The 24,275-nt window shown below is 45.5% G+C and overlaps 1 protein-coding gene across 1 annotated transcript in view; it reads left to right on the forward strand.

Moving 5' to 3' along the window:
* The window catches only part of GBE1 (1,4-alpha-glucan branching enzyme 1), a 686,238-nt gene that overhangs the window by 274,229 nt on the left and 387,734 nt on the right, over positions 1 to 24,275 (forward strand). Inside the window, exon 4 of the mRNA XM_078658343.1 lies at positions 19,465 to 19,590. Coding sequence (XP_078514469.1) covers positions 19,465 to 19,590 — 126 coding nt within the window. The remainder of the gene's footprint in view (positions 1 to 19,464; positions 19,591 to 24,275) is intronic.

A 24,275-nucleotide genomic window follows, 5' to 3' on the forward strand; every position in this document is an offset into this window, starting at 1 on the left:
GGACTCTGAGGTCTTTGGGGGTCTCAGTAGTGAGAAGAGAGGTGAGCAAAGTTTCCAAACCCAGGCTAACTAAGGCTCGGAGATTAACTGTATTAATCGCAGCCTTCCTCACTTGTAGTGAGCGAGTGAGTGAAAGAGTGAGGGGCACGGTCACTGAGTACGGAGCCCTGAAGTATTAAGCAACATATCATACCTTATCACAGAGCACAACATACTGAGTATTGCAGTTTTATTTGATTTTTTTTTTTTTGCCTTTCTAGCGCCCTCACGGGAGGGGCTTTCAACTACTGTAGTGATCTGGATTACAGGCTAATTATAATCCAGTAGTTACTCTGTAAGGAAGGATTTTAGCCAACCCAGGGTGCAAGACCAACTGGCAGTAAGGATAAATAACGAAATTAAGTGTACGCAAAAAAAAGTGAAACCAGCTGTCCATTAATATGAGGTCTGGTAGAACCCGTAAACCAGTGGTAGAAAAAACGGGGGAAAAGTCATTAAGAGAACCAAGGAGGTATTGGATTCACCAGGAAAAAGTAGCCGAGTTACCACTAGTACACTAACTTCACCAACATATTCGATTTTTGGTAAAAGTTTGCCTAGTAAAAAATTTAGGTTCCTAAAGGATCCCACGGCAGCAATTTATTCAGAGACTGGTGAAATAGTGGGGTTACAAAATCCATTGACCCCACAAAAGACAGCTGCATTGAAATCTCAGGATCCTTTGATGAAAAATTCACAGGATATGGAAAAAGATCCGATAACTGGTAAGCAGATAACAATTCAAGTACAAATACATGACCCGGACCGCTCACATTCAACCCCATATTGTTTAGTAAGAGAGGGATCCTCTATCGCCATGCAAAAACCAGAGGAATATCATTGCGACGTCTCAAATATGTCTCAAATGCTACCCATGGCCAACAGGAAGAGCAGAATAAATCATGGCTTTACTCATTATCTCTTTCAGAAAATAGGGATCTTCAAGCAATGGATGTAAAAACCATAAACCTTTCAAACAAGCAGATGGAAAATTCAAAGAGCATAATATCACATGAACACAGTCAGCCCATAATAGAAATTTCTAGTACGCTAGAGCATCTTGCACAAGGGATAGAGAGAAAACAAGAGGAAAATGAAATTAAGGCAGCAACTGAGCTGTGCTGTAGTGCAAAGCAAACAAGTAGCACAGGGTCTGAAACAACGGAAGACATAAAGTAAAATGAAACACCAATACAAGAACTTCGGGGGGACATCCCCCAAAAATGGGGAGATACAAAGAGAGGACTACACAGCCGCGTCTTCCTCGCTGCTAAAAATGCTAGAAACAGCAATAATTAAGTTCAATAAGCAGTCGTATAAATTAGACATTCAAATCTTACCAATCTAATAACTGCCAGAAAAAGTTCAAAGGCAGAAAAGTTCAGCGAGTGTGCATGCGGTCCCATTATTGACGAATTGAGCACCGTACCAGCAATCTTACAAAACATCTTAATAGCAAGACAAACTAATGACCTGGAGCTACCGAAAAACGTGAGCAATAAAGATGAAGCCGCCAAAGATATTCAGCAAACTTCAATTGGGTATCAATCAAAACCAGGGGAATCAAATAAAGTATATAAGTACCCTGAGGAGGATCTAGCAGTCGTAAACGATAATATGAACACACAAAACAACAGAAAATCAATGACAATTGTCCAAGAAGCATCAAAGTTAATTAAACCAACAAAGAGGCAAAAAAAACGGGCAAGGAAAGCCAGGAAGAGCAATAATGGCGAAAAAAGATTGTTCCACATCTTCGATAAAAAACAGTTAGTGCAAATAAATCTACAAATCATGAAAGGGAAGATGGGAATGATTCAATCAAGGAGCCTCACTTCTTGTGTAGTTCAATGAGTCATAGTATAAATTTAGAGGAATCATCCATTGAAAGTAAAACAAATCAGGAAATATTAACTAAAAAAACTACAACAATTAAAAAGAAAAAGCTTACAAAGCAAACAAAGTATTCTGACATCCTACACGAAAATGTGACTGCAATTGCAAAAAAAGATCAAAGGATAATACAAGCGGAAAAAGATCAGAGTATTACAAGTAGCTTCACAAGACAACATAGGAATGGCTCATGAACTCCAACAAGAGATAGGTCGTGAATTAAACATCTCCAGTGGCCAACCGCGAATAGCTAATAAGCACAAGACAGAACAAAATAATGCCTCACCTATCTCCCAAGATACACAGTTGGTAAACAACGATCCTCAAGATTTAAAGGTCTCAGATGAAGTTTCACAAAGGTATATACAAATGGAAGACTACTTAAAAGAACAACTACAAATAAAAATTAATATTCAAAATACAAATGAAGTAGGGGCTACTTCTAGAATGGTAATAACAGCACCACAGCATAAAACAAACCATATTTCATCTTATACAGAGTTAAACCATGAGGATAGCTGGAGAAAGCAGATTATCCTAACACCTAAATACATCTCACAAGGAAAGCAAGAATATTCTCAATGGAGGAAATATAATGCGGTTACTGGCGGAGATTCCGGTACTAAAAAACTTTTCTCAATGTGACTTATTGTCCATTAAATTCATCCCGCAAGAAGAAAAGAACCAGATTGAAAGAATGTATAATGGAAAGAAACAGATGGAAAGAACACTCGCGATGTGGAGAAATGAGGAAATAGTGGAAGCCATTATGAGTGCCAGACATCAGTTCGAAGCATGGGGTATCTTATTGGATAAACCCCTAAAACCTTGTTATCCATCACCGTTGATGAAGTTCATGAAGGGTCGTTCACTGGAGAGTGAAAAAAGTCGGGTGTTTTCAGTATTACAAAATGCTAGAGGTAAAAAGGATGACTTGGGAATTGGTGCCATTAAACAAACACGGGGTCCGGGTCCAATGCAATGGAGATGGTTAGCAGCGACACTGAATGTACCGACAAGAGAATGACCTGACACTCAGGATAATAGTCTCCGTCAGGATTGTATAAAACTTCTGTCTTGGAATATAGCGGGGGCTAAAAGTGAAATTCAGGGGGATGTTGCACCAACATATTGGAGTAAATATGATATTGTTGTATTACAAAAGACATAGTTGTTAATACCGCAGGCAGTAGCGAATTATAAACTTCATTATGTCAACGCTGTAAGATCAAACCGCTATGGGAGAGCAAAGGGCGGCTTAGCAGTATATATTTCAACGGCAATTGCCATAGGTTTGGAGCAACTTAATACAACTACTCCAGATATACAGGTAATCAAATTGGACAATTTGTCACCACATGATGTAACAACAATATTATTCATAAATGTCTATTTGCACCCAAATGCAGAAAAAAAACAACAGCAGTTGGATAACCTATTTTCGATAATCACAGAATACAGACTGATGCATCCAGAGTGGAAAATCATAATAACAGGGGATTTTAATACAAACCTTATTTACACCCCGGAGGAAGATGAGTTAATAACTGTACAAAACGTTTTCTGGTCGGTACCAGTACAAATATCTTCAATGGCAACACGCAGGGATTTCATTGGCCAAAAAACAGTTATGGCCCTGGAACATCTAGGTCTAAGAATAATAAATGGAAGAACGCAAGATGATAGGCCTCCATCTTGGACATATCAAGGAATAAATGCCCAGTCAGTATTAGATTTCACATTTCTGTCTTTACCCCTACTGAATAAAGTGAGGAAATTCATGATTAAGTTTACAACACAAAGTGACCATTCACAACAGCATCTGGAAATAATAACTAATTTTATCAGACATCAGGAAGCCCCCACAAGGATAGGTAACCTATCAACATCTAATCTGAAGCGTATAAGATGTTCTGCAGGTAATCTAGTTGAGATAACAAAGCTAGCAAAGGAGATAATAGAATCAAATACAGCTACAGAAAACAACCAAGTTGAAAACTGGGCAACTTTTACGACAAAGTTCATGAGGCTCGCCCCAAAACAGGAGCACATAAAATATAAAAGAAGTAGGGAGACTGCGAAACCATAAAAAAACGTACTAACATTAAGAAAAGAAATCAGGAAGGCGGTTAGAAAGAACAAGATAAATAACAACGTAACTACATGGAATAATATAAAAAATCTGAAAAGATTATATAAAAAATAAATTTGGAAGGATCAAAAATTAAACCAGGAGCAGTTCTGGGCAAGGCTCCTTTTTTGTGCCTAAAAATCTAACTGTTGGACTTGGCCCTTCTGGCAGGTTCACCCCTAAACTTTTTGCTTTTAATGGTGACCTGGTGATGGTGATTTTTGGTTTCTGAGCACTTTCACTGTGTCCCAGTGGAAAGTGCGTGTGCACTCTGAGTGCATGTGGTGAGATAGGCCTGCCCTCCCATAGGAATGCATGGGGAATGTATGTGTCCCTGGTAGTTCCCGATGCGTGGGGTGTGCAGGCTCGAGTCTGGTATGTGCGGACTCGTGTGATTGAATGCTGCGCAATGATGTATGCGGTGTGTATGTGTCTAGTGTGGAAGTGCCGCTTCTAGACATGGCTGTGTCTGTGCAGGGAATGTGCTGGCGTGTGATTGGCTGGAGCTGGCTGGGGTGCCAGGCTCCATGAGTAATGATGGGTCTGCCCGGTGGTGAGTGTTGAGATTAGCATGTGTGATGTGAGGGAGTGGTGCACCTGGGTCCTGAATAGGGCTGGGCTTTCCCCACACAATGCTGGCTCCGCCCCCTGTGGTGCGTCTAACGACCCTAGGCCTGCCAGTGAATAGAGTGAGGGGCTGAGCACATTAAGAGTGCTCACAAACCAGCTGCGACTGGTTTTGCCCCCTCACCCTGAAGCCAGACAAAGGATTTAGTGTATAAAAAGGGGCTGTGTCCCCTTGCAAGTTGTTCTCTTCTTGAATCCTGTCTTGAGGGGGGCTGCTGCCGGGTGCCAGGAGGACCGCCACTGGGGATTGCCTCCCTGCCTAGGAGGACCCTGTGAGCTGGCCCCTGGCAGGCCCAGCCTTGCCCCCCCCTCCTCCTCCGGAAGGACTCTTGTTGCTGGACTTTTTGTTCCTCTAACGCCTGGGGGCGCTTTATTCCTTTTCTAAGCGACTGGAAGCGCTTTTTCTTTGCTATAGCACTTTGGAGCGATGCATTCACCCCTCAAAGCGCCTGGAAGCGCTTTATTTATCTGTCTAGTACTGGGAGCGCTTTATTTTTACTTGGACCTTTGCTTGTGCTCTTAGCGCCTGGGAGCGCATTACGTCTCCTCTAGCGCTTGGGGAGCGCTTCACTTGCTAAAGCCGGTGCCCACCCGGCAGTGCCCTATAGATTGCGGCCTCGAGGGTGCCCACCCCTCATTTGACCGAAGCGCCGCCAATGAGTGCTGGGGGAGGGCCGCCGCGCTGCCCGCGGCGACTGGAAGGGCTGGAGGCGGAAGGCGGAAGTCCCGCCCCTCCGCCGCGGAACAAGAGGGAACCTGCCGCGGGTGCACCAAGCGGGGCTCTCACGTTTTTAGTCCCCAGGAGGGGGACTCCAGCAAAGCGGGGGCATTCTTTCTCCAAGTCCCCAAGGGGGGACTCCTCCGATTTCCCTGCATCTTTGATTTAGAGCCCGAGAGGCTCTACCTACATTCAGAGGGCATTGTTGGGTGGTAGAGCGACCCCGGCAGACAGCGGGCCGCTCCCCCCATTGTTGCCACATTTGCTCGAGCCCAGAAAGGCTCAGGGGGCCATTCTGTTTGTTCAGAGCCACAGAGGCTCTAGGGGGGCATTTCCTTTGTTCAGAGCCTGTGAGGCCCCCACGTTGGCCCCCATCATTGTCACACGGCTGCCCAGCACTTAGTGGGCAGCTGCCATGTTTAGGCCCCTGACTTCGGGACACAGGCCGTCTCAGCCCCAACAAGGCCAGTTGGCCTAGGGACTGCCACAGGTGGTGGCTTATGTAAGTTTTGCACAATTGTGTTCTCCTGCACCTCTGAATGTGTTTTGATGCATCATGTGCCTTGTTCTTACACCTCTGAATGTGTTGTTTATGCATCATGTGTTTTCCTGTGCTGCACCTCTGAATGCGTTTTGATGCATCATGTGCCTTGTTCTTACACCGCTGAATGTATGTTTATGCATCATGTGTTTTTTTTCCCCAGGCCTATACCCCTAAATGTATGGTGATATTTAGTTGGTTGTTTTCTCCTAGTACAGGTGTTCCCTGTGAGGTCCTGGTTCCCTGCGTAATATTCTCCTAAGGTGGTTAGGGTTGCGTAGGTGGTACTTACCTAGTACCAGTAGTTACTGGTTGTGTGCTGAAGTGATTATTATTCTATGATCTACAACGTGCTATTTCTAACAGTATTTCTAGTTCTAAAAGTGCTGATTCCTGACAGTGGTCCAGGTGGCCCTGTCTTGTACATATCACCTGTAAATTCTGCCCGTGCCTGTTGGCACATTGTAAAGTGTGTGTTTTATCATATGTGTTATGGTATAATACAAAGGCTGTTTTTATATATAACCTTGTGTGGAGTTTCCTTTGTGGTGGGCCTTGGGTGTTTTTGCTGGGTGTGCGCGCAAACACTTAACTCACATTGCCTCCAAGTTTAGCCTTACTGCTCGTGCTACGTTACCAAGGGGGTGAGTAGGGGTTATCTTGGCGTGTAACTCCCTTGCCCTGACGTGGAAGTGGTGGTCTCTGACTGACTTTGGCGCAAGCCCTGGCCAGCCAGGGATCCCATTTCTAACATTGGCTAGCAGCGGAAGGGATCCGGATTTGTGTTTGCGTTGTACCACAGTGGCAACTGGCCGCACTACAAAACTCTGCATTTTAGATGACCACATTTTGGGGATTATTGTTTTTTTTTTAAGTTCCATATTTCTTCTCCTAAAGGTATCATTGTGTAATTGTGTCCAGTACATTTGTTCCCCACCCTGCGCCCAGAGTTGGTACCTGTGTCACGTGTGGTCAGGTTGAGGAATCCGGGGTGGTACAAACTGCCTTACCAGTCCGAGGGGGGGGGTTGTGTGTGGATGAATGGTGTGTTGCACTGGACAGGTGAGGGTGAGCTCCCTGGGATAGGGAACTTGCTGAATACCTTTGTGAATTGTGTACTCCTGTGTTAAGCTCAGACCCCTAGGTTCCCCGTGTAATATTTTCTCTAGAATGTCCGCCAAAATGGAGCCTGCTTTTGACTTCAATGATCTAGGTGCATACAGTACGTGGGAGCTGGTAAGGTTCTGTGAAGAGAGAGACCTAGGGAGGGGTGAGTCAAATGGTTACATATTTCAGGACCTCCTGGTCAGATGGCAAAGGGATCAATGGGATCTGGAGCGCAGTGAGGAAAGGGCCTGGGCCTCACACCATGAGGGTGGTGGGTCTGTGGGGAGCCCTGAAGATTCAGAAGAGGAGGGAAAAGATGACAGTACCTGGACGCCAGTAGAGAGTGAAGACCCCATAGGTAGGGAGTCCCTTGCTGGGTCCAGCGTAGGAGGCAGCGCCTCATCCCTTTCCCTGTCCCCAGAGGAGTGGGAGGATAGGAGGAAAGAAAGGGAGCACCAGCTGGCCTTAGAGAAGCTCAGGTCAGAGCATGCCCAGGCTATGGCGCAGCTGGGTCTTAAGAAGCAACAGCTAGAGACTGAGAGGGTCTTAGCGCAGGAGAGGATAGAGGAGGCTGAGAGGGCCTCCACCAGAGGCAAAGTAGCTCTGGAGGGGAGACTATCCCCTGCGCACAGTTTTAATTTTTGGACTCCCCAGGGCGGGTTGAGTCCAGTGGTGGCAGCTATATAGAGTCCCATAGGAGCAGTCCCATTCCTAGTTCCCCGAGTATGGAACCTGTTTCCCAAGAGGAGGAGAACAGGTTGAAGTTCAGGAACCTTCGGAAACCACCTCACCAGGGGTGGGGGTATTTTGTGGATGACTGTTCTGATGCAATGGAGGAGTGGCTGGCGGCTAACCCGGACGATGAGAGGGACGGAGTAGTGAATACGTTTCTCAAAGAGCAGTTGCTCAGTATTTGTTGTCCAGAGTTGCGCCAGCACCTGTTGAAGTTTGGATACTTTTGCCCTTGGAAGCTTGCTGAGGAAGCAGAGCGCTGGGAAAGGGCTAGAGGTTCTCTAGAGTCATTAGGGAGTGATTCCAAAAGTAGTGGTTCAGGTATCTTCCGCCCAGCGTGGTGGAAAATGCTCAGTGTAGCCCAGCTAGGTCCCAGGATAGCGAGGAGGGTGTAGGGGCTTACTGCCTGGCTGATTGGAGCAGGAGTAAGAGGGTGACCGAGGGTCCCCAGACGCACGAAGCCCTGCCTCAGGACTTGGATGGTTTCTTTAGGGAACACCAGGTTGGGGACCTAGGCTGTCCTGTTACTCCACTTGAGGAAGATCTCCTAGTGAGTAGAGGACCTGGAGCGCCTGTAAACAGGGCTCATGTGGTTCTAGAGTCTGGCAGTACCGCTCCGGTAGGGAAGGTACAGGAGTCCAGCGTGAGGAGTGATTGGGGGCACTGGTTGTGCGCTAAAGTGATTATTATTCTATGATCTACAACGTGCTATTTCTAACAGTATTTCTAGTTCTAAAAGTGCTGATTACTGACAGTGGTCCAGGTGGCCCTGTCTTGTACATATCCCCTGTAAATTCTGCCCGTCCCTGTTGGCACATTGTAAAGTGTGTGTTTTATCTAATGTGTTTTGGTATAATACAAAGGCTATTTTTATATATAACCTTGTGTGGAGTTTCCTTTGTGGTGGGCCTTGGGTGTTGTTGCTGGGTGCGCGCGCAAACACTTAACTCACATTGCCTCCGAGTTTAGCCTTACTGCTCGTGCTACGTTACCAAGGGGGTGAGCAGGGGTTATCTTGGCGTGTAACTCCCTTGCCCTGACGTGGAAGTGGTGGTCTCTGACTGACTTTGGCGCAAGCCCTGGCCAGCTAGGGATCCTATTTATAACACTAACAATTAAGCATTTTGGAAAATAAAAAATTGAATAGCCGGACCCATTCCAACCATAACTGGCTCTTGTGTGACAGAGTCAGACTGGGTACACTACTTGAGAAGTACTTTTAAGAAAGATACAGGAGTTGAAAATAAACATAGTTCTATTGGTTTGGAACCTAAATCGCTAGATACATTAAAGGAACTGTTTAAAATAAGGGCTCCCAAATAATGCCGGATCGCCAGGTAGCCAACAGGATACGGAAAATAATAAAAATCAGGTCGAAGGGACGGGGCCCCAGGGCCTAATGGAATACCGCAGGCCATCTTTTCTGGAGACTATGATTACTGGGCGAGCCCGTTGTCAGGTCTGTTCCTGGAGGCAAAATTAACAAATAACCTGCCGATGAGTTGGAAAGGTGCTATAATCAATCCAATTCAAGGGCGGAGACAGATCGGAGCCGGCAAATTATAGGCTCATAGCTCTAATGGATGTGGAAGCGAAATACTACGCCTCACTACTCCTAGAGGACCTAGTAGAATGGTCTACCAAAAATAAGCGGATTCCTATGAATCAAACCGGATTTCGCAAGGGGTTCGGTACAACAACTAACATACTTGCTTTGTCCATGATTGCAGAAAGATGTAAACGTTTGAATTTGAAATTACAGCTCTTCTTTATTGACTTTAAAGCAGCTTTTGACAGCATAGACCGAGGACTATTGTGGTATAAATTGAAGAAAATGGGCATCCCGGAGGTCCTACTGCGTGCCATTATTCAATTGTATACAGGAACATGGATACGAATAAAAATTGCAAATGGTATGAGAATTTCAAGGAAAATCTACACTGCAATAGGACTAAAGCAAGGCTGCGTATTAGCTCCCCATTTATTTAATCTTTTTATGGCGGATCTTTCAATAAAACTAAATGAGATAAATGCTCATCCCCCTCGTCTAGGTCCATTGCCGATAACACACCTTTGTTACGCTGATGACATAGTCCTACTCAGCCAGACACGAGTTGGTTTACAAAGAACACTAAACGAGCTAAAGTCATTCGCGAAGGTCAACGCCTTGGAAATCAATATAAAGAAAACAAAGTCGATGACTATCGCAAAACGGGCAGGACACAAATTCCCTGTCAGGCTGGGAGAAAGAACATTAGGGGTAGTTAACAACTACAAATATCTAGGTCTCTGCATTGATGATCGTTTAAATTTAAAAAAACATACAATATTTGGAAGCAAAAGGGAATGGCCTAATTTACGCATTTTGTGCCCTTTCAAAAAAGTTAAAGGGTCCATCTTTAAAGCCCTTACTAGATGTAATGGCCGCCAAATTGATGCCGACAGTAGAGTACGCTAGCGTCCTTCTACACGGAACAGATGCTGAACTGTTGGATAAGATTAAAGTAAGAGCATACTAAAGGGCCCTTAAGTTACCGCAGAATACGTCACCAGCCCAGGTTAGGTTGGAATTTGGGCTTATCCATCAAGGGATTGAAAGAAATTATGCATATGTCAAGAGTTGGTATAAAATCTGGCTGAGTCGAGCAAACGTTTAACACTTTGGGCACAGTCCCCTTCCTTTCCCGTTTTTCGTAAAGTGGTAAATAAAATGGTGAAAATGCGTGCCTTATTAGAGGATAAAAATACATTTGCAAAGAGGTCGCACGCTTGGATGGTAATACAGTCTTATACAAAATTACATCCGGCAGATTATTTGAGTGTGACATACTCATACTATCTAAAAAGAAAATTCATGGCCACCGGGTTTGGGTTATTACCAAGTTTAGCGGATCTGCCCATATTGAGATATAATGGGCCTACATCCTGTACACTATGTGGCGCCAAGAAGCAAGACCTTATTCATCTTATTTGTATATGCCCTGGCTTAAGGCAGATCTGGTTGTGGCTTTTGAAAAAGATATTTATTGAGAAAGGCATTAGGACTTGTAGAACTGCAATAATGAAGGGTTTGGAAGCAACGGATTCCCGTCTAAATTGTAAGATTATGACATTTTTGTTTCAATATGAACAGATAATGATGAAAAAGGATACAAAAAATGATCATGCCATTGATAGGGTATTGTTTGGCAAACATTAATATGAACTGTTAGTAGGGATTGTATCATTGACTATAATAGTGGGACTAAAACAAATAGCAATGGTACATCGATTTTTATATAATAGTTTTTTTTATAGGATTGTTTCGTTTTAGTTAAAAAGGCATTAACATTGTATATTTATGTATGAAATCATTTTTATATAATCTCTTGAAATCTTTTGTAAAATTTTAAGAAAAGGAGAATTTAAGTTCTTTCGATATTGTATGGATTTTATTAACTGAAACAATAAAATTATTTTCAACGTGGGTGGTCTAGACTGCCGACCATCGGGCGGTCCCGTTTCCGCCACGTTGTTAGTTGGAGGAAACTCCAACCAACATCGTAATAAACCCCTTTATGTAAAAAATGTAATAATTAATAAATACATTAAATTAAAACAAATCATTAAAACAATATATAATTTAAAATATACCTAATTGGTTGGTCGGGGTCTCACTCACCTACTGTTCAGTTGTGCTGTTCCTGCGACTCCCCCACCCGCCACAAAGGTTTTTGGCCTGGGACACTATAGGCATATCAACTATATGGCATATGCTTCACAGTGGGACATTTCTGTCCTTTCAGTAGCTGCAAGAAGAGTACAACATGCAGCATCATACCCAGTTCTTCCCATACCAAAGCTCTGCCACTCCCTACTCCCAACTATCTAATCGGTGGATGATATCCCCAAATTTTCCCCATCGGAAGCGAAAATCCTGCTCACAAATCTCATGGAGCACCAACTGTCAGAAATGTATACAATACTACTGCACAACATACTGGCCCAATGGTGGGGTGCGGAAAGCCTGGGAGGGGAACTGGGCCCACTAGATGACGACTGGAGGGAATTGGTGGAGGCCCCCAGAGAGGCGTGATAACCTCCCAATTCCAGTTGATTCCACTGAAAGTGCTTCATGGAGTGTATACTACCAGAGCCCGGGTCCACCACATGGGCCTTAGACCAGTGGGCAATTGCCTAAGGTGTGGTCATCCACTCGCCCCCTCACTTTCTGGTACTGTCTGGTATTGGCCCACTTCTGGGGTGGTGTTTTGAAGAATCTTGAGGGGAATGCCGGGACCCCAAACTCATCCATCTCCATATCACAAATGACTTGAGAGCACATGTTATCAGAAGCGCTTTTGTGGCTCACTTTAATTATTTCCAAGTGCTAGGACCTGGAAGGAAAATTAGGCTCCCCTGTGGAGGTCTGGGTCAAGAGCATGGACCACTGCCTGGGACTTGAACATCAAATATATCTGTCACAGGGTTGCCCCCAGGAACACTTTAAGATCTGAAAGCATTGGGCAGAGTGTAGAAGGATCCAATTTGAGCCATGTATTGATAGGCCATGGGCTAATGATGGGAGCAGGGGATATCATGACGTTGACATTTCTTTTGTATAACCAAGGTGATGAGGGCATGCTGTGTTATAATATTGCATATGATTTTGGTAGTGTATGTACTGGGATGGTTCCACAGCCTGATTTCTTTGTATTATGATATGGTATTGTACTGTGTATGTGTGCCATGCTCGGCACAACGCTATTGTTGGTCTATAAATAAGTAAAAAAGTAAGATTATGAATAATTTATACAATTTAAGTAACTTTCGAGCCTATTTCCCTAGAGCCCTAAAACCCTTTATTAAAATAAATTATCATCAAAAGTATAAAAATTAAAATGGAGAATATCATTTTATTAATTAAGTTTAAGTAAATCAAATCATGTATTTAATTTCTAATAAAAAATATAACTAGTAATAAAAAGAAATATGTATAGGCTCAACACTAAAACAACACAGTAAAAGATTAACACATCTGTACAAAATAAAAACATACACGAGGAAAAGGAGAAAATTCATTTAAAAGACAAGGCCTTCACCATAAAAATGTGCTAGCATTTCCTCTTTAGACAATTTAATCTCTCAATGGTCTGTACTATCATAAAGGTCATCCAGCAACAAAATCTGACAAAAAATAAACAAAGTGGTGCCTGCCCTCTCGCAAAAAAGTTTGCCAAGAATTGCATTGAGCTTACTATATTTTTTTTCAACAAAAAAAATAAATTCCAAGGGTGTGGGTGAAGCAATAATTGCAGAGGGAGTGATTCTTTACCTCCAAAATATAAATCCAAAATGACCAAGGGCCGGAAAAGCTGAAGGAGTCTCATTACAGGAAGAGGAAATTGATACTGAATGTACAGTAGTCTTTGCTTCCTGTTTAAAAATAATACAAAAAAAGAAAAGAAAAATGAGTTTTGCGCTAAACAAATTCATTGCTGCCAAGGTTTCAGATTGCTATGTGTGACATTTTCCTAATTTCAGAGAAGTTATGAGTGACAATTCAATGACTATGAGTGACACTGTCTCGCAGGCAAAATCAACTAATGAAGATTAGGGAAACCCATAAATATCAGAAATTACACCCACTTGAGCAACAAGAAACTCCAACAAGGTCTTCAAACTGGAGACCGACTGCATGACTGCAGTTCTCAGTGACAGTGACGTTTTCCCCCTGAAATAAAACCAAACACATAAGCCCATGGAAAAAGCTAAATATCAGAAATTACCCCCTTTAAAACTGTAAAAAGCTTTGGAAAGTCTTTCAAGCTGCTGCATAGTCTCTGAATTGCAAAGTTACTAACCTACTTCCCCTTTCTAAGATGAATGCTAACTTGCAGGAAGGGGATGAGAGGTCCCATTTTATAATTCATGCTAGCAAAAGGCTGGTCTTAAACGCCATGGAGATAGAAATTGCAAATGCAATCGTTTAGACAAAAACGCAGTCGTTTAGATAGGAACCAGAGTATGTGTAATACAAGATTAAATACACAAGTGTCACTGCTAAGCAATTCACAAGCAGGCCTCTGCAACAGGTTAGGAAATAATTGCGTAACATAATGTGAATGCAGAGCCCGCACACTGCCCAGAACAGAAGGGCCCCTGCACACATTTGTTTTCAGAAGGTTTTGTCACAGAGCTAACACATAGATACTGAGCATGTGAGCGGAGTTCTCTGGCACTGAAAGTAGTAGGACTGGCAGCGCGCTAGCGCTTTTAACAAAATGGAAAGTATAGTTTGAAGAAAACTGATACCTCACTGACAGTGGTGGCTGGTGACATTTGAAAGTGGTGGGCGTAAACTTTCTGTCTAAGTGCACCGTGCGCTCGCGAGACCGAACATCTTAAGGGTGGTTCGGGGAGTTTTCCTCCCACGAACATTTTGAAAAAATGTGGGGGTAAATGGAGCATTTTCAAGAAAATTAGAGAAGCACAGAGATTAGAGCTGCAAATACACAACGATGGATTTAGGCCCAGATCCTTGTACTGGGGTGAATGTATGACATTGTTCTACATTCTGTCCATCAACTGTGTTTTTTGCAATTTTCACCTCGAGTGGGCTGGGTATGCTCAGACGTGAGTCCCAGGCTCTCCACACCACTGGAGTCAAGCTATCCAGGCTGATGAAGGCTGATAGCCAGAAACCGGTCCTTGGATGCTTGATTCCGGTCCGGGAAAGACATGGCTTGGTAGTTCGAACTGGACTGTTCCCATGAGGCACAGGGTCAGAGCTGATTTGCATATAGCCAGTGTCTAACCCAGGGTGGTGTGGAGTGCAAAAAAACGATGGATTTAGGCCCAGATCCTTGTACTGGGGTGAATGTATGACATTGTTCTACATTCGGTCCATCAACTGTGTTTTTTGCAAATACACATACAGCCTGCTGCAGCACTCCAAACAAAGGTTCTCCATACCCAGATGAGTGCAATGGGCAATTGAAAATCTAAATAAAGGGCACACGGTGTATACACATTGAAACAGAAATACCCGAAATACCACACACACACTCAGCAGCAAGCAGAACGCGGACGTCAAAAACAAACAAAAGGCAGGCCCAAATACAGAAATCATCACAGACACTCCGAAACGCTAAATGTCACATACATATTAAATGGCATAAAGGACAACTGGCACAAAGATACACACAGGTACCATCTGGAATATAAAGATAAGCAGCAAACACAAATGCTATACGTACAAACGAAACGGAACACATCCACCCAAATGACAACAGCCAAGCACCAAACACTCAAACTTACATAATACCAAAAAGGAGACAGAAACTAGTTAGCAGATGTACAAGTAAATTAAATGAACTCCAAATAGCAAAAAACAAGTGAAATACATTCAAACCAAAATGCACACAAGTGACACAATTAGCAAATGAACCTACCAACAGAGATTTGTTAAAAGTCACCTAAATGCACATTAAATGTACATATCAAATGATACTCGAATGCAGTTAAAATGCCCACCCCGATCATTAATCGGTGAATGAAGCACAAATGATGAAACACACGGGGGCTGGATAAGTATCTGCCCACCAGCGCTTATTAACCAACGACAAATATTGCTCTGAAACGATTACTTCTCTCGAGGCAGAAGGGATTTATTCAGTTTTCAATGTCTATTCCTCTTAGAAAAGCACAGAAAAAGGATCACTATGCCAGCCAAAGTACAGAACAGAACATGTGGCCAGCTCTGTCACATTACTAAGCAAAAATCATGGTCCCCTGGTGCTGCACATGGATGAGTACCACAATGTAGAGGTCGCCAGATATTATGAATATGTCGAAGGAGCAGCTGCCATGATAAAGTGGTGCATATATGGGGCACTGGTGTGTATAGAGCCACCCTTCGCTCCATTTTGTATCCTGGCTCCTCTTATTAGTATAGAATTCAGAGGTCAGTCATTACTCTAATCATGGGTTCCGGATTTGTGAGTTACTGAGCGCAAAGCGCATGAATGCCTTATCCAGGTTAGTAAGCACTATATAAATACAATTTACTATGACATTTTGAAGGTCTGATCTCTCGCCTAAATATGTAGTGTGTTTTTTAAAGTTAGTGGTGTCTATAGCCTTCATGTGTACATTTGGACTTGTAAACACTTTATATATAGCGCACTGGCGTCATGGAGGCGCTTTACATATAACGGAACACAAACGCACATAGGACGGGAGAGAATTATAGTCTGAATACTACTTTATAGACCAAACTTCGTTAGTGGGCAAGCGGAGCCATGAGAAGAGAAAAGGTGGAGCACTCTGCGAGAGTGTGTGGCCTCCCTGGGGGGCTTAGGACACCCAGGATCCGAGTCGCGGCCGGGGAGATAGTCGCGCGGGGGGGGACTTAAATATTAAATGTAAAAAACCAAAACTTACCCCAGTCACCTCCGGTCCGGGTCCGCGCCACCTCTGCTCCCCGACCCCTTGGCACCTCACGTCACGAAGGAGGACTGGCAGCCAATCCTGGTGCTCCTGCAGCGCCAGGATTGGATTGGAAAAAAATTGCAAAAAACACAGTTGATGGACAGAATGTAGAACAATGTCATACATTCACCCCAGTACAAGGATCTGGGCCTAAATCCATCGTTTTTTTTGCACTCCACACCACCCTGGGTTAGACACTGGCTATATGCAAATCATATTCCGGTTGACTGAAGGCAGCGACAGCACAAGCTGTTAGCTACGGTAGCGAGGCAAATTGCCATCCGCACCCCAGCGCCTCACAACTGATGCCGCAATGCGCTATTTAACATGAGGTACCAAGTGACCTCGCACCAAGGAACAGGTTAATAATATTCCTTTCCTTCACACACTTTCACTCAACGGTCCTGATGAATGCCCATAGACCGCCTCACGGCTTCTAGGGCAGAAACATGTCGACCTCTCCCCCCACATTTTGCACTGAATAAATGTGTTTGGACTTCCTAAAAATCAATCCAATAATGCGCTCATTGAAGCTAGCCGAATCCAGACCAATTAAAATAAACAATCTGGCTGTACGGGTATTTTAACTATATACCTCACCTTTCCCACTCACCAATCACTTCCACGATCACTACTGTCACAACCCAAGAAAGAACCTCCTGGTGGAGGGTGCATTTTACAAAAAAATAACCCAATGATTATGCACTTACATGTACTTTAAAAAGCGGGTACCCAGTATATACCGCCACGAGATCAGAACAATAGAACGAAAAGACACGTGCATGAGGGTTAATATTTGGGAGACACCCTGTACATCCTGCACACTTGGGTTCTGCAGGACTTGTGATCCTTTCCACTTTTGATTGTTAGTATATGCAAATCAGCTCTGACCCTGTGCCTCATGGGAACAGTCCAGTCCGAACTACCAAGCCATGTCTTTCCCAGACCGGAATCAAGCATCCAAGGACCGGTTTCTGGCTATCAGCCTGGATAGCTAGACTCCAGTGGTGTGGAGAGCCTGGGACTCACGTCTGAGGATTGGATTGGGGCACAGGTTTCTCTTCGCCCGCAGCACGCCCATTAGGAGCATGGGCATGTGCAAACGCAAGTGCGCATGTGTGGGCACGGGTAAAAAATTCACCCTCCGTCCCCACTCATGTGCACTTGTGTTGCTTGCCCTGGTTACATGACATCATCATGTCAGTCAACATGACGCCACCCCGCCCACCCCCTTCAGACTCTGAAGGGGTGGGCGATGTGATGTCATGCTGACTGACATGATTGGAATGTCAGTTCTCCCGCCTTGGCGTCTTTACTTTGAACTTAAGTAAACTGAACTGATTCAGTTTACTTAACGCTGAGTGAGCTGCAGGCGGGTGGGGGGCTATGCCCCCACGCCCCAATGGACGCACCGCACCTGCTCACTGAGGCAACTTACTGTGTGATTCGACTCGTTGAGCGGCAATTGTTGTACAACGACCTTCAGTTTCGTCTAAGGAAGCCTGGATAATAATGCGTCCAGATCTGCTCTTAATATGCCATCTGCACTCGACCTTTGAGACACTCCGTCTAAATCCTAAAACCCTACAAGCACAGAAATTAAAGTCTATCTAGCTCCTTTGCTGACGTCCGGTGGCCGCGGCATGAGCCACACAGGCCCCCAGGGACCATCGCGGCCGCATAGCTGCAGCACACTGCATGATGCACTCTCTGCAGCAGAGCAGGCTTTTTCTCCCAGACACTGCCTGACTCACTGACTTGTTCCTGACCCGCCCGGCCGCACTAGTTTGCGCCTGCAATCACCTGATGCCTCAAATGCGCGGCAGGCGGCCAGAGTGTCCTGTCGGTGAGTGACAAATTATTCAGTCACTGTGGGTCTCGGCGCCCCCACTGGTCTCGCAAAGTGCTGTGCACCGCGGCAGTCAGCAGTGGACCAGAGGACTCGTGGACTCGCATTGAATCCCCCGCTGCTTCTGCCTCGTCACTTCCCCTTCCTCTAGGACCGGACGTTACAAGGCAGTACTACCGCTGCGCCGCAGGAAATGCAGCCTGGCGCTGTACTAGGCGGGGCAGATTTGTTTCTTTGTTGCGCTCTCGGCCACTCCAGAGCTGAGAGGAACAATATTTAACTATTTATTAACCGCATCAATGCAGCGGCTTTTCCCGCTGTACGCGGCAATTTTAAAATTACCGCGTTACATGACGAGCTCAGAGCGCACGGCAGGTTACGCTCATGACGAGCTGAGCTCGTCATCAGCCTGAAAGGGGTTAACGTACTGAACCCAGCAAGCAGCTGCTGGTAGCACGCCTTGGAGCAGCAGAGCCGGCACACAGGCACCGCAGGTGGCGCGCGCTGGCACCTGCATAGCCAACATTTCAGATTGGAATAAATGCGTGACAATTCATTTCAGTGCGGTGATGCGGCACACCGCACTGAATTGCTTGAGCGTCACGGCTGATCCGTGATACTTGACAGGCATGCAAGTTACCCAAATAGTCCATTCAGGTAAAAATGAATCTTGAAAATGTAATTGCCTGTTCATTTATATTAAAAACACTGCCACTCGTGTTCGGATTTGTAATTTTGTGCTGAGAACAGTCTGCTGGAGTAAAAATCTACCTGAAATATTTGTAGTCCACCCGTATTAAAGGGACTGACGCTCGTGCTGAGATTGATGCAGCTTCCATTTGGATTTTTAGTTTCGCACCTAAAGACTACCCGCGCAATCTGCTTGGATAAAAAATGTACTTGAAATGTTTAACCACCCACATTAAAGAGCTGTTACTCGTGCTGGGAAGATTCCGCTCATATTTGTGCCAAGTACTTTTCACAATAACTCGCATTACGATTTCTCCTTGAAAGGGAGTCTTGTTACCTGATATGATATAATCTCAGGTGCTTTGTAAAACTACTTAGTTTATTATATATAAACAAAAACAAATTCTCAGTATCCATTACTAACTTCTTTTTTGCTGAGCGAAAGTGCCAAAAAATAAAAATGGGTGAGAATTTGTGCTTGCTACCACTTACTCCATAAACGTTTACATGGTTGTTCACTAGAGTTCGCATGGTTTTATTGTTGAGGTCTTGCTTTAGAAAACAATGTCTGTCTTTACAAATATCGAAAAAATATGTGCTTTGATTTGAGTCCAAAAGATCTGCATAGTTAAACGTGTATTTTTGTTTTTGTTTTTATTGCCAAGGTGGTTATCCGGAGTAAAAGCGGCCAGGTTGTCTACCGCATTTCACCATGGGCAAAATATGTGGTGCAAGAAGGTAAAAATGTGGTTTATGACTGGGTTCACTGGCAACCGGAGGAGTCCTACAAAGTAAGATTTGTCCCTTTTTCTTTTGCAAGATAAGTTCACTCTCTGTACAGTATGTTATTTGCATATCATGGATGCATGGTGTGATGTATGCTGAATTAGTTTTGTAGTAGTGGTAGCCATGTATTTTCACGTTAATGCTGAATACTTCACGAAAGCTTGTGTTGTATTTAGTAATTGTATTTATAGCTACATTTATATAAATTTCAGACAATTTAATAGTAAATATATATTTGAGGTTAATTGAATGAAATGTAACGTGATATATTTTACTTGGAGCAATATCTTCTCCAGCTTTTGTTAACCCTTTCGCTACCAGGCCTTCTACCCCCGTGCTAAGCCTTTTATAGGCTAATTGGGGTAGTTTGCGCTTAGACCCCTGTAACTTTACACCACATAAGGTATCCATGCCAAACTTGCGTCCTTCTCTTCCAACATCTTGAGGATTTTAAATGTACCCAGGGTTTGTTGATTCCCCTGGATGGGACCCAGAAATTAGCCAAAATTCAGCAACATTTTGTTTTGGGGGGGTGATGAGGAAAAAGTCCTGCAGAAGAAAGCATCTGTTTTTTACCTGCAAATGGTATCAACAAAGGGTTTGTGGTGCGCAAATCACCATATTTACATCTTCCAGGGACATGCAAACTTTTGTCAGAAAACCAAACTTTTCTATACAATTTTGGCATTTATACTGGGATTTAGCCTATTTTTATTATTTTTTATGCTTTCATCCTCCTTACAGTTAGTGTTAGAAATGGGTGCGAAAGCAATAATGGAACCTGGGAAGCTATTCATTTCAGAAAAGTAGACGACATTCTGAACTAAGCAAGGGGTCATTTATGTAGATCCTTCGAGGTTTTCCTATAGAAACTAGCAGTTGAAATAAAAAAATATAGAAATTGAGTTTGGAAAAAACAGCCGTTTGTACCAATGTTTTCATCTGTGACTTCTAACTATTGCAGATCTTTTAAAGCAATATACTGTTACATCCGCTGGACCCTTCTGGTTGTGGTGATATATAGGACTTGTAGGTTCACCATCGAACCCGAGGTACCCAAAGCCAATAACTGAGCAGCAGCTTGCAATTATTTTCATTGTGTACCGGGTATATAGCAATTCATTTTGGTAAAATATAAAGAGTGAGAAATAGGTATCAGGGACACCTATGTATTTCTGAAATGGGAACACAAAATAGAGTTTAGAAGCAGTAGTTATGTGCACATCTCCTGTTTGCATCACCCTAGATGGCTGCTGAGCCCGAGACCAAAAACGCAAGTGACCCCTTTGAAAGACCATATAATTTTTGTGATAGGTGGGCACCTGTGTGTTTGGTCCCGGGTTTGAAGACCTCTACGGGAACCTAAAAAACAGACATTTCTGAAAACTGGACACCTGTGGGAGTCCAGGTAGGTGTGGCTTGCATTGTTCTCCCAAAATTTCCCTTCCCAGAATCCGCTGCAAACCTCAAATATAGCTAAAAAGTCATATTTTCCCCTAATATCTGTGTGGGAAAGTTGCGGGATCGCTGCACAGCACAAATTTACTACCACTCTGCGTTCCCCTCAGTCTCACATTAAAAATGATACCTTACTTGCGTGGATGGGCCAAGTGTTTGACACGGAAGGGCCAAACAACGTCTGGAGATTAAGAGTGGCCCAAAGCGGGTCCAAAAGGTTAGTTTGTTTATATGTTTTTAGGCTGACACTACTTTGGGCAACCACACAGTGCGGTATAATTTTTCTTGGGCGACCAATGGGAAAGCTGGGTGGTAGCAAATGTGTGATCCTACAACTAACCCACAATGAAATGTGAGGAAAATTTGACTAAGTAAATTTGAGGTTTGCGGGGGATTCTGGGTAAGAAAACACTGGTGGATCGATGCAAGCCAAGAGTCTGTATACGCACACCTCCATCAACCACACCGTCCGCTAAGCACTATCCATGCACACTGCCAGCCACGCGCCATCCATGCACACTGCCAGCCACGCGCCATCCATGCACACTGCCAGCCACGCGCCATCCATGCACACTGCCAGCCACGCGCCATCCATGCACAGTGCCAGCCACGCGCCATCCATGCACAGTGCCAGCCACGCGCCGTCCATGCACAGTGCCAGCCACGCGCCGTCCATGCACAGTGCCAGCCACGCGCCGTCCATGCACAGTGCCAGCCACGCGCCGTCCATGCACAGTGCCAGCCACGCGCCGTCCATGCACAGTGCCAGCCACGCGCCGTCCATGCACAGTGCCAGCCACGCGCCGTCCATGCACAGTGCCAGCCACGCGCCGTCCATGCACAGTGCCAGCCACGCGCCGTCCATGCACAGTGCCAGCCACGCGCCGTCCATGCACAGTGCCAGCCACGCGCCGTCCATGCACAGTGCCAGCCACGTGCCGTCCATGCACAGTGCCAGCCACGTGCCGTCCATGCACAGTGCCAGCCACGTGCCGTCCATGCACAGTGCCAGCCACGTGCCGTCCATGCACAGTGCCAGCCACGTGCCGTCCATGCACAGTGCCAGCCACGTGCTGTCCATGCACAGTGCCAGCCACGTGCCGTCCATGCACAGTGCCAGCCACGTGCCGTCCATGCACAGTGCCAGCCACGTGCCGTCCATGCACAGTGCCAGCCACGTGCCGTCCATGCACAGTGCCAGCCACGTGCCATTCATGCACAGTGCCAGCCACGTGCCATTCATGCACACTGCCAGCCACGCACCATGCATGCACACTACCAGCCACACGCCATCCATGCACACTGCCAGCCACACGCCATCCATGCACACTGCCAGCCACGCACCATGCATGCACACTACCAGCCACACGCCATCCATGCACACCGCCAGCCAAGCACCATCCATGCACACCACCAGCCAAGCGATATCCACGCACACCGTCAGCCAAGCACCATCCACGCACACCACCAGGCAAATGCCACCCATTCACACAGTCAGAAAAGCACTATCCACGCACACTGCCAGCCATCCGCCACCCACACGCACCACCAACCAATCGGGCTAGACTGGGAACAGCAACCAGCCCTGGCAGATTCCTGCTCGACCTGGCCTGGGAGGGTGGAGTGGGGCGTGCTAATAAAAAGCACTACTCTCACTTTTGTTACTGGGGGCCGATATTGCAGCACTGCAGCAAAACAGCCCCCCAGTGAAAAAACCGTCACCATGCCCAGAAAACCAGCCCCGAACCTTCCGGCCCACTGGGGAGGCACCCGGTGCCTGCTATGACTAATCCGACCCTGCAGCCATGCACCATCCATACACACACGCAGCCAAGCACCTGTCCACGCACACTACCAGGTAAGTGCCAATCTACACACACCGTCATCAAGCGTTAGTCCACACACCGTTGGCAAAGTGCAGGTCCACACATACCGCCAGCAAAATGCCAGCCAAAGGTCAGTACATGCTGACTGTTAGCCAAACTCAAGTTCACACAAACTCGCTCTGGTTTCTAGTGGTTTTCTGCCCCCGCTTGGGGGCTGATGTGACTACAAATATCACTGAAACACCCAAAATGTGTGCCTAAAAAAAATAAGTGGAGTGAACCTTGCCTATGGGGCCTCTCTCTGACATGCCCATAAACCTATCCCTGTTGGTTAGTGGGCTTTCTGGCCCCCGGGGGCCGATAAGGAGCTTTTGCCCTGATCTGGCTTCTGGGAGGTGCAGAAAGACTTGTTTGGCTTGCCCATTCTCAGCAGCTCCCACCTCTACATATAAAAATAAAATCCTGTGCCTAGTAGGCTTTCTGCACCCCGGTGGGCAGATAAAGGACTATTACCCCCATCTGCCTCCTGGGGGGCGCAGAAAGACACTGGAATTTGTTTTAGGGGGTTGGGGCATTGGCATACCCATTCTGGGTGTCCTCCACTCCTACGTATAAAAAAAAGCAAAGTCCCTGGTGCGTAGTGGCCTTTCTGCCCCCCCGGAGGGCAGATAAGGGACTATTGCCCCATCTTCCTCCCGGGAGGCGCAGAAAGACTGTGGATTTTTGGGGGGGGGCATTGGCATGCCCATTTTGGGCTGCTCCACCCTTATATGCATAAAAAAATCCTTAGAGCCTACTGTGCATTTTGCCCCCCCCCCGGCGGGGGGGGGCGCAGATTGGGGGCTAGTGCCCCATCTGCCTCCCAGGGGAGGCAGAAAGAAGGTGGCAATTTTATTTTGGGGGTGTGGGTCATTTGCATGCCAATTTTGGGCAGTCCCCATCCCTTCGTATAAAAAGAAACAATCCCTTGTGCCTAGTGTGCTTTCTACCCCCTGGGAGGGGAGATCAGGGGCTGTTACCCAATCTGCCTCCGGGGGGAGGCAGAAAGACTGGAATTTTTTTTGTGGGGGTGGGGTCATTGGCATGCCCATGTGAGGCAGCCCCCAACCTATACACATAAAAAATCCCTGGTGCCTAGTCTTTTTGCCTCCCTGGGAGGGGAAATTGGAGGCTGTTACCCCATCTGCCTCCCGTGGGGGTGGGGGGGGGGCAGAAAGACTGTGGAATTTTTAGGGGGGTGGGGGCATTGGCATGCCCATTTTGGGCAACTCCCACCACTATATACATTAAAAAAAATCCCTAGTGACTAGATCGGGGGCTATTTCATCTATCTGCCTCCCAGGGGGGAGCAGAATTACAGTTCTGGCCCAAACATATGGGAGGAGCAAAAACCTTTGCCCAAGTGG

This window comes from Lissotriton helveticus, chromosome 8, assembly GCF_964261635.1.
Source record: "Lissotriton helveticus chromosome 8, aLisHel1.1, whole genome shotgun sequence".
NCBI classification, from domain to species: Eukaryota; Metazoa; Chordata; class Amphibia; order Caudata; family Salamandridae; genus Lissotriton; species Lissotriton helveticus.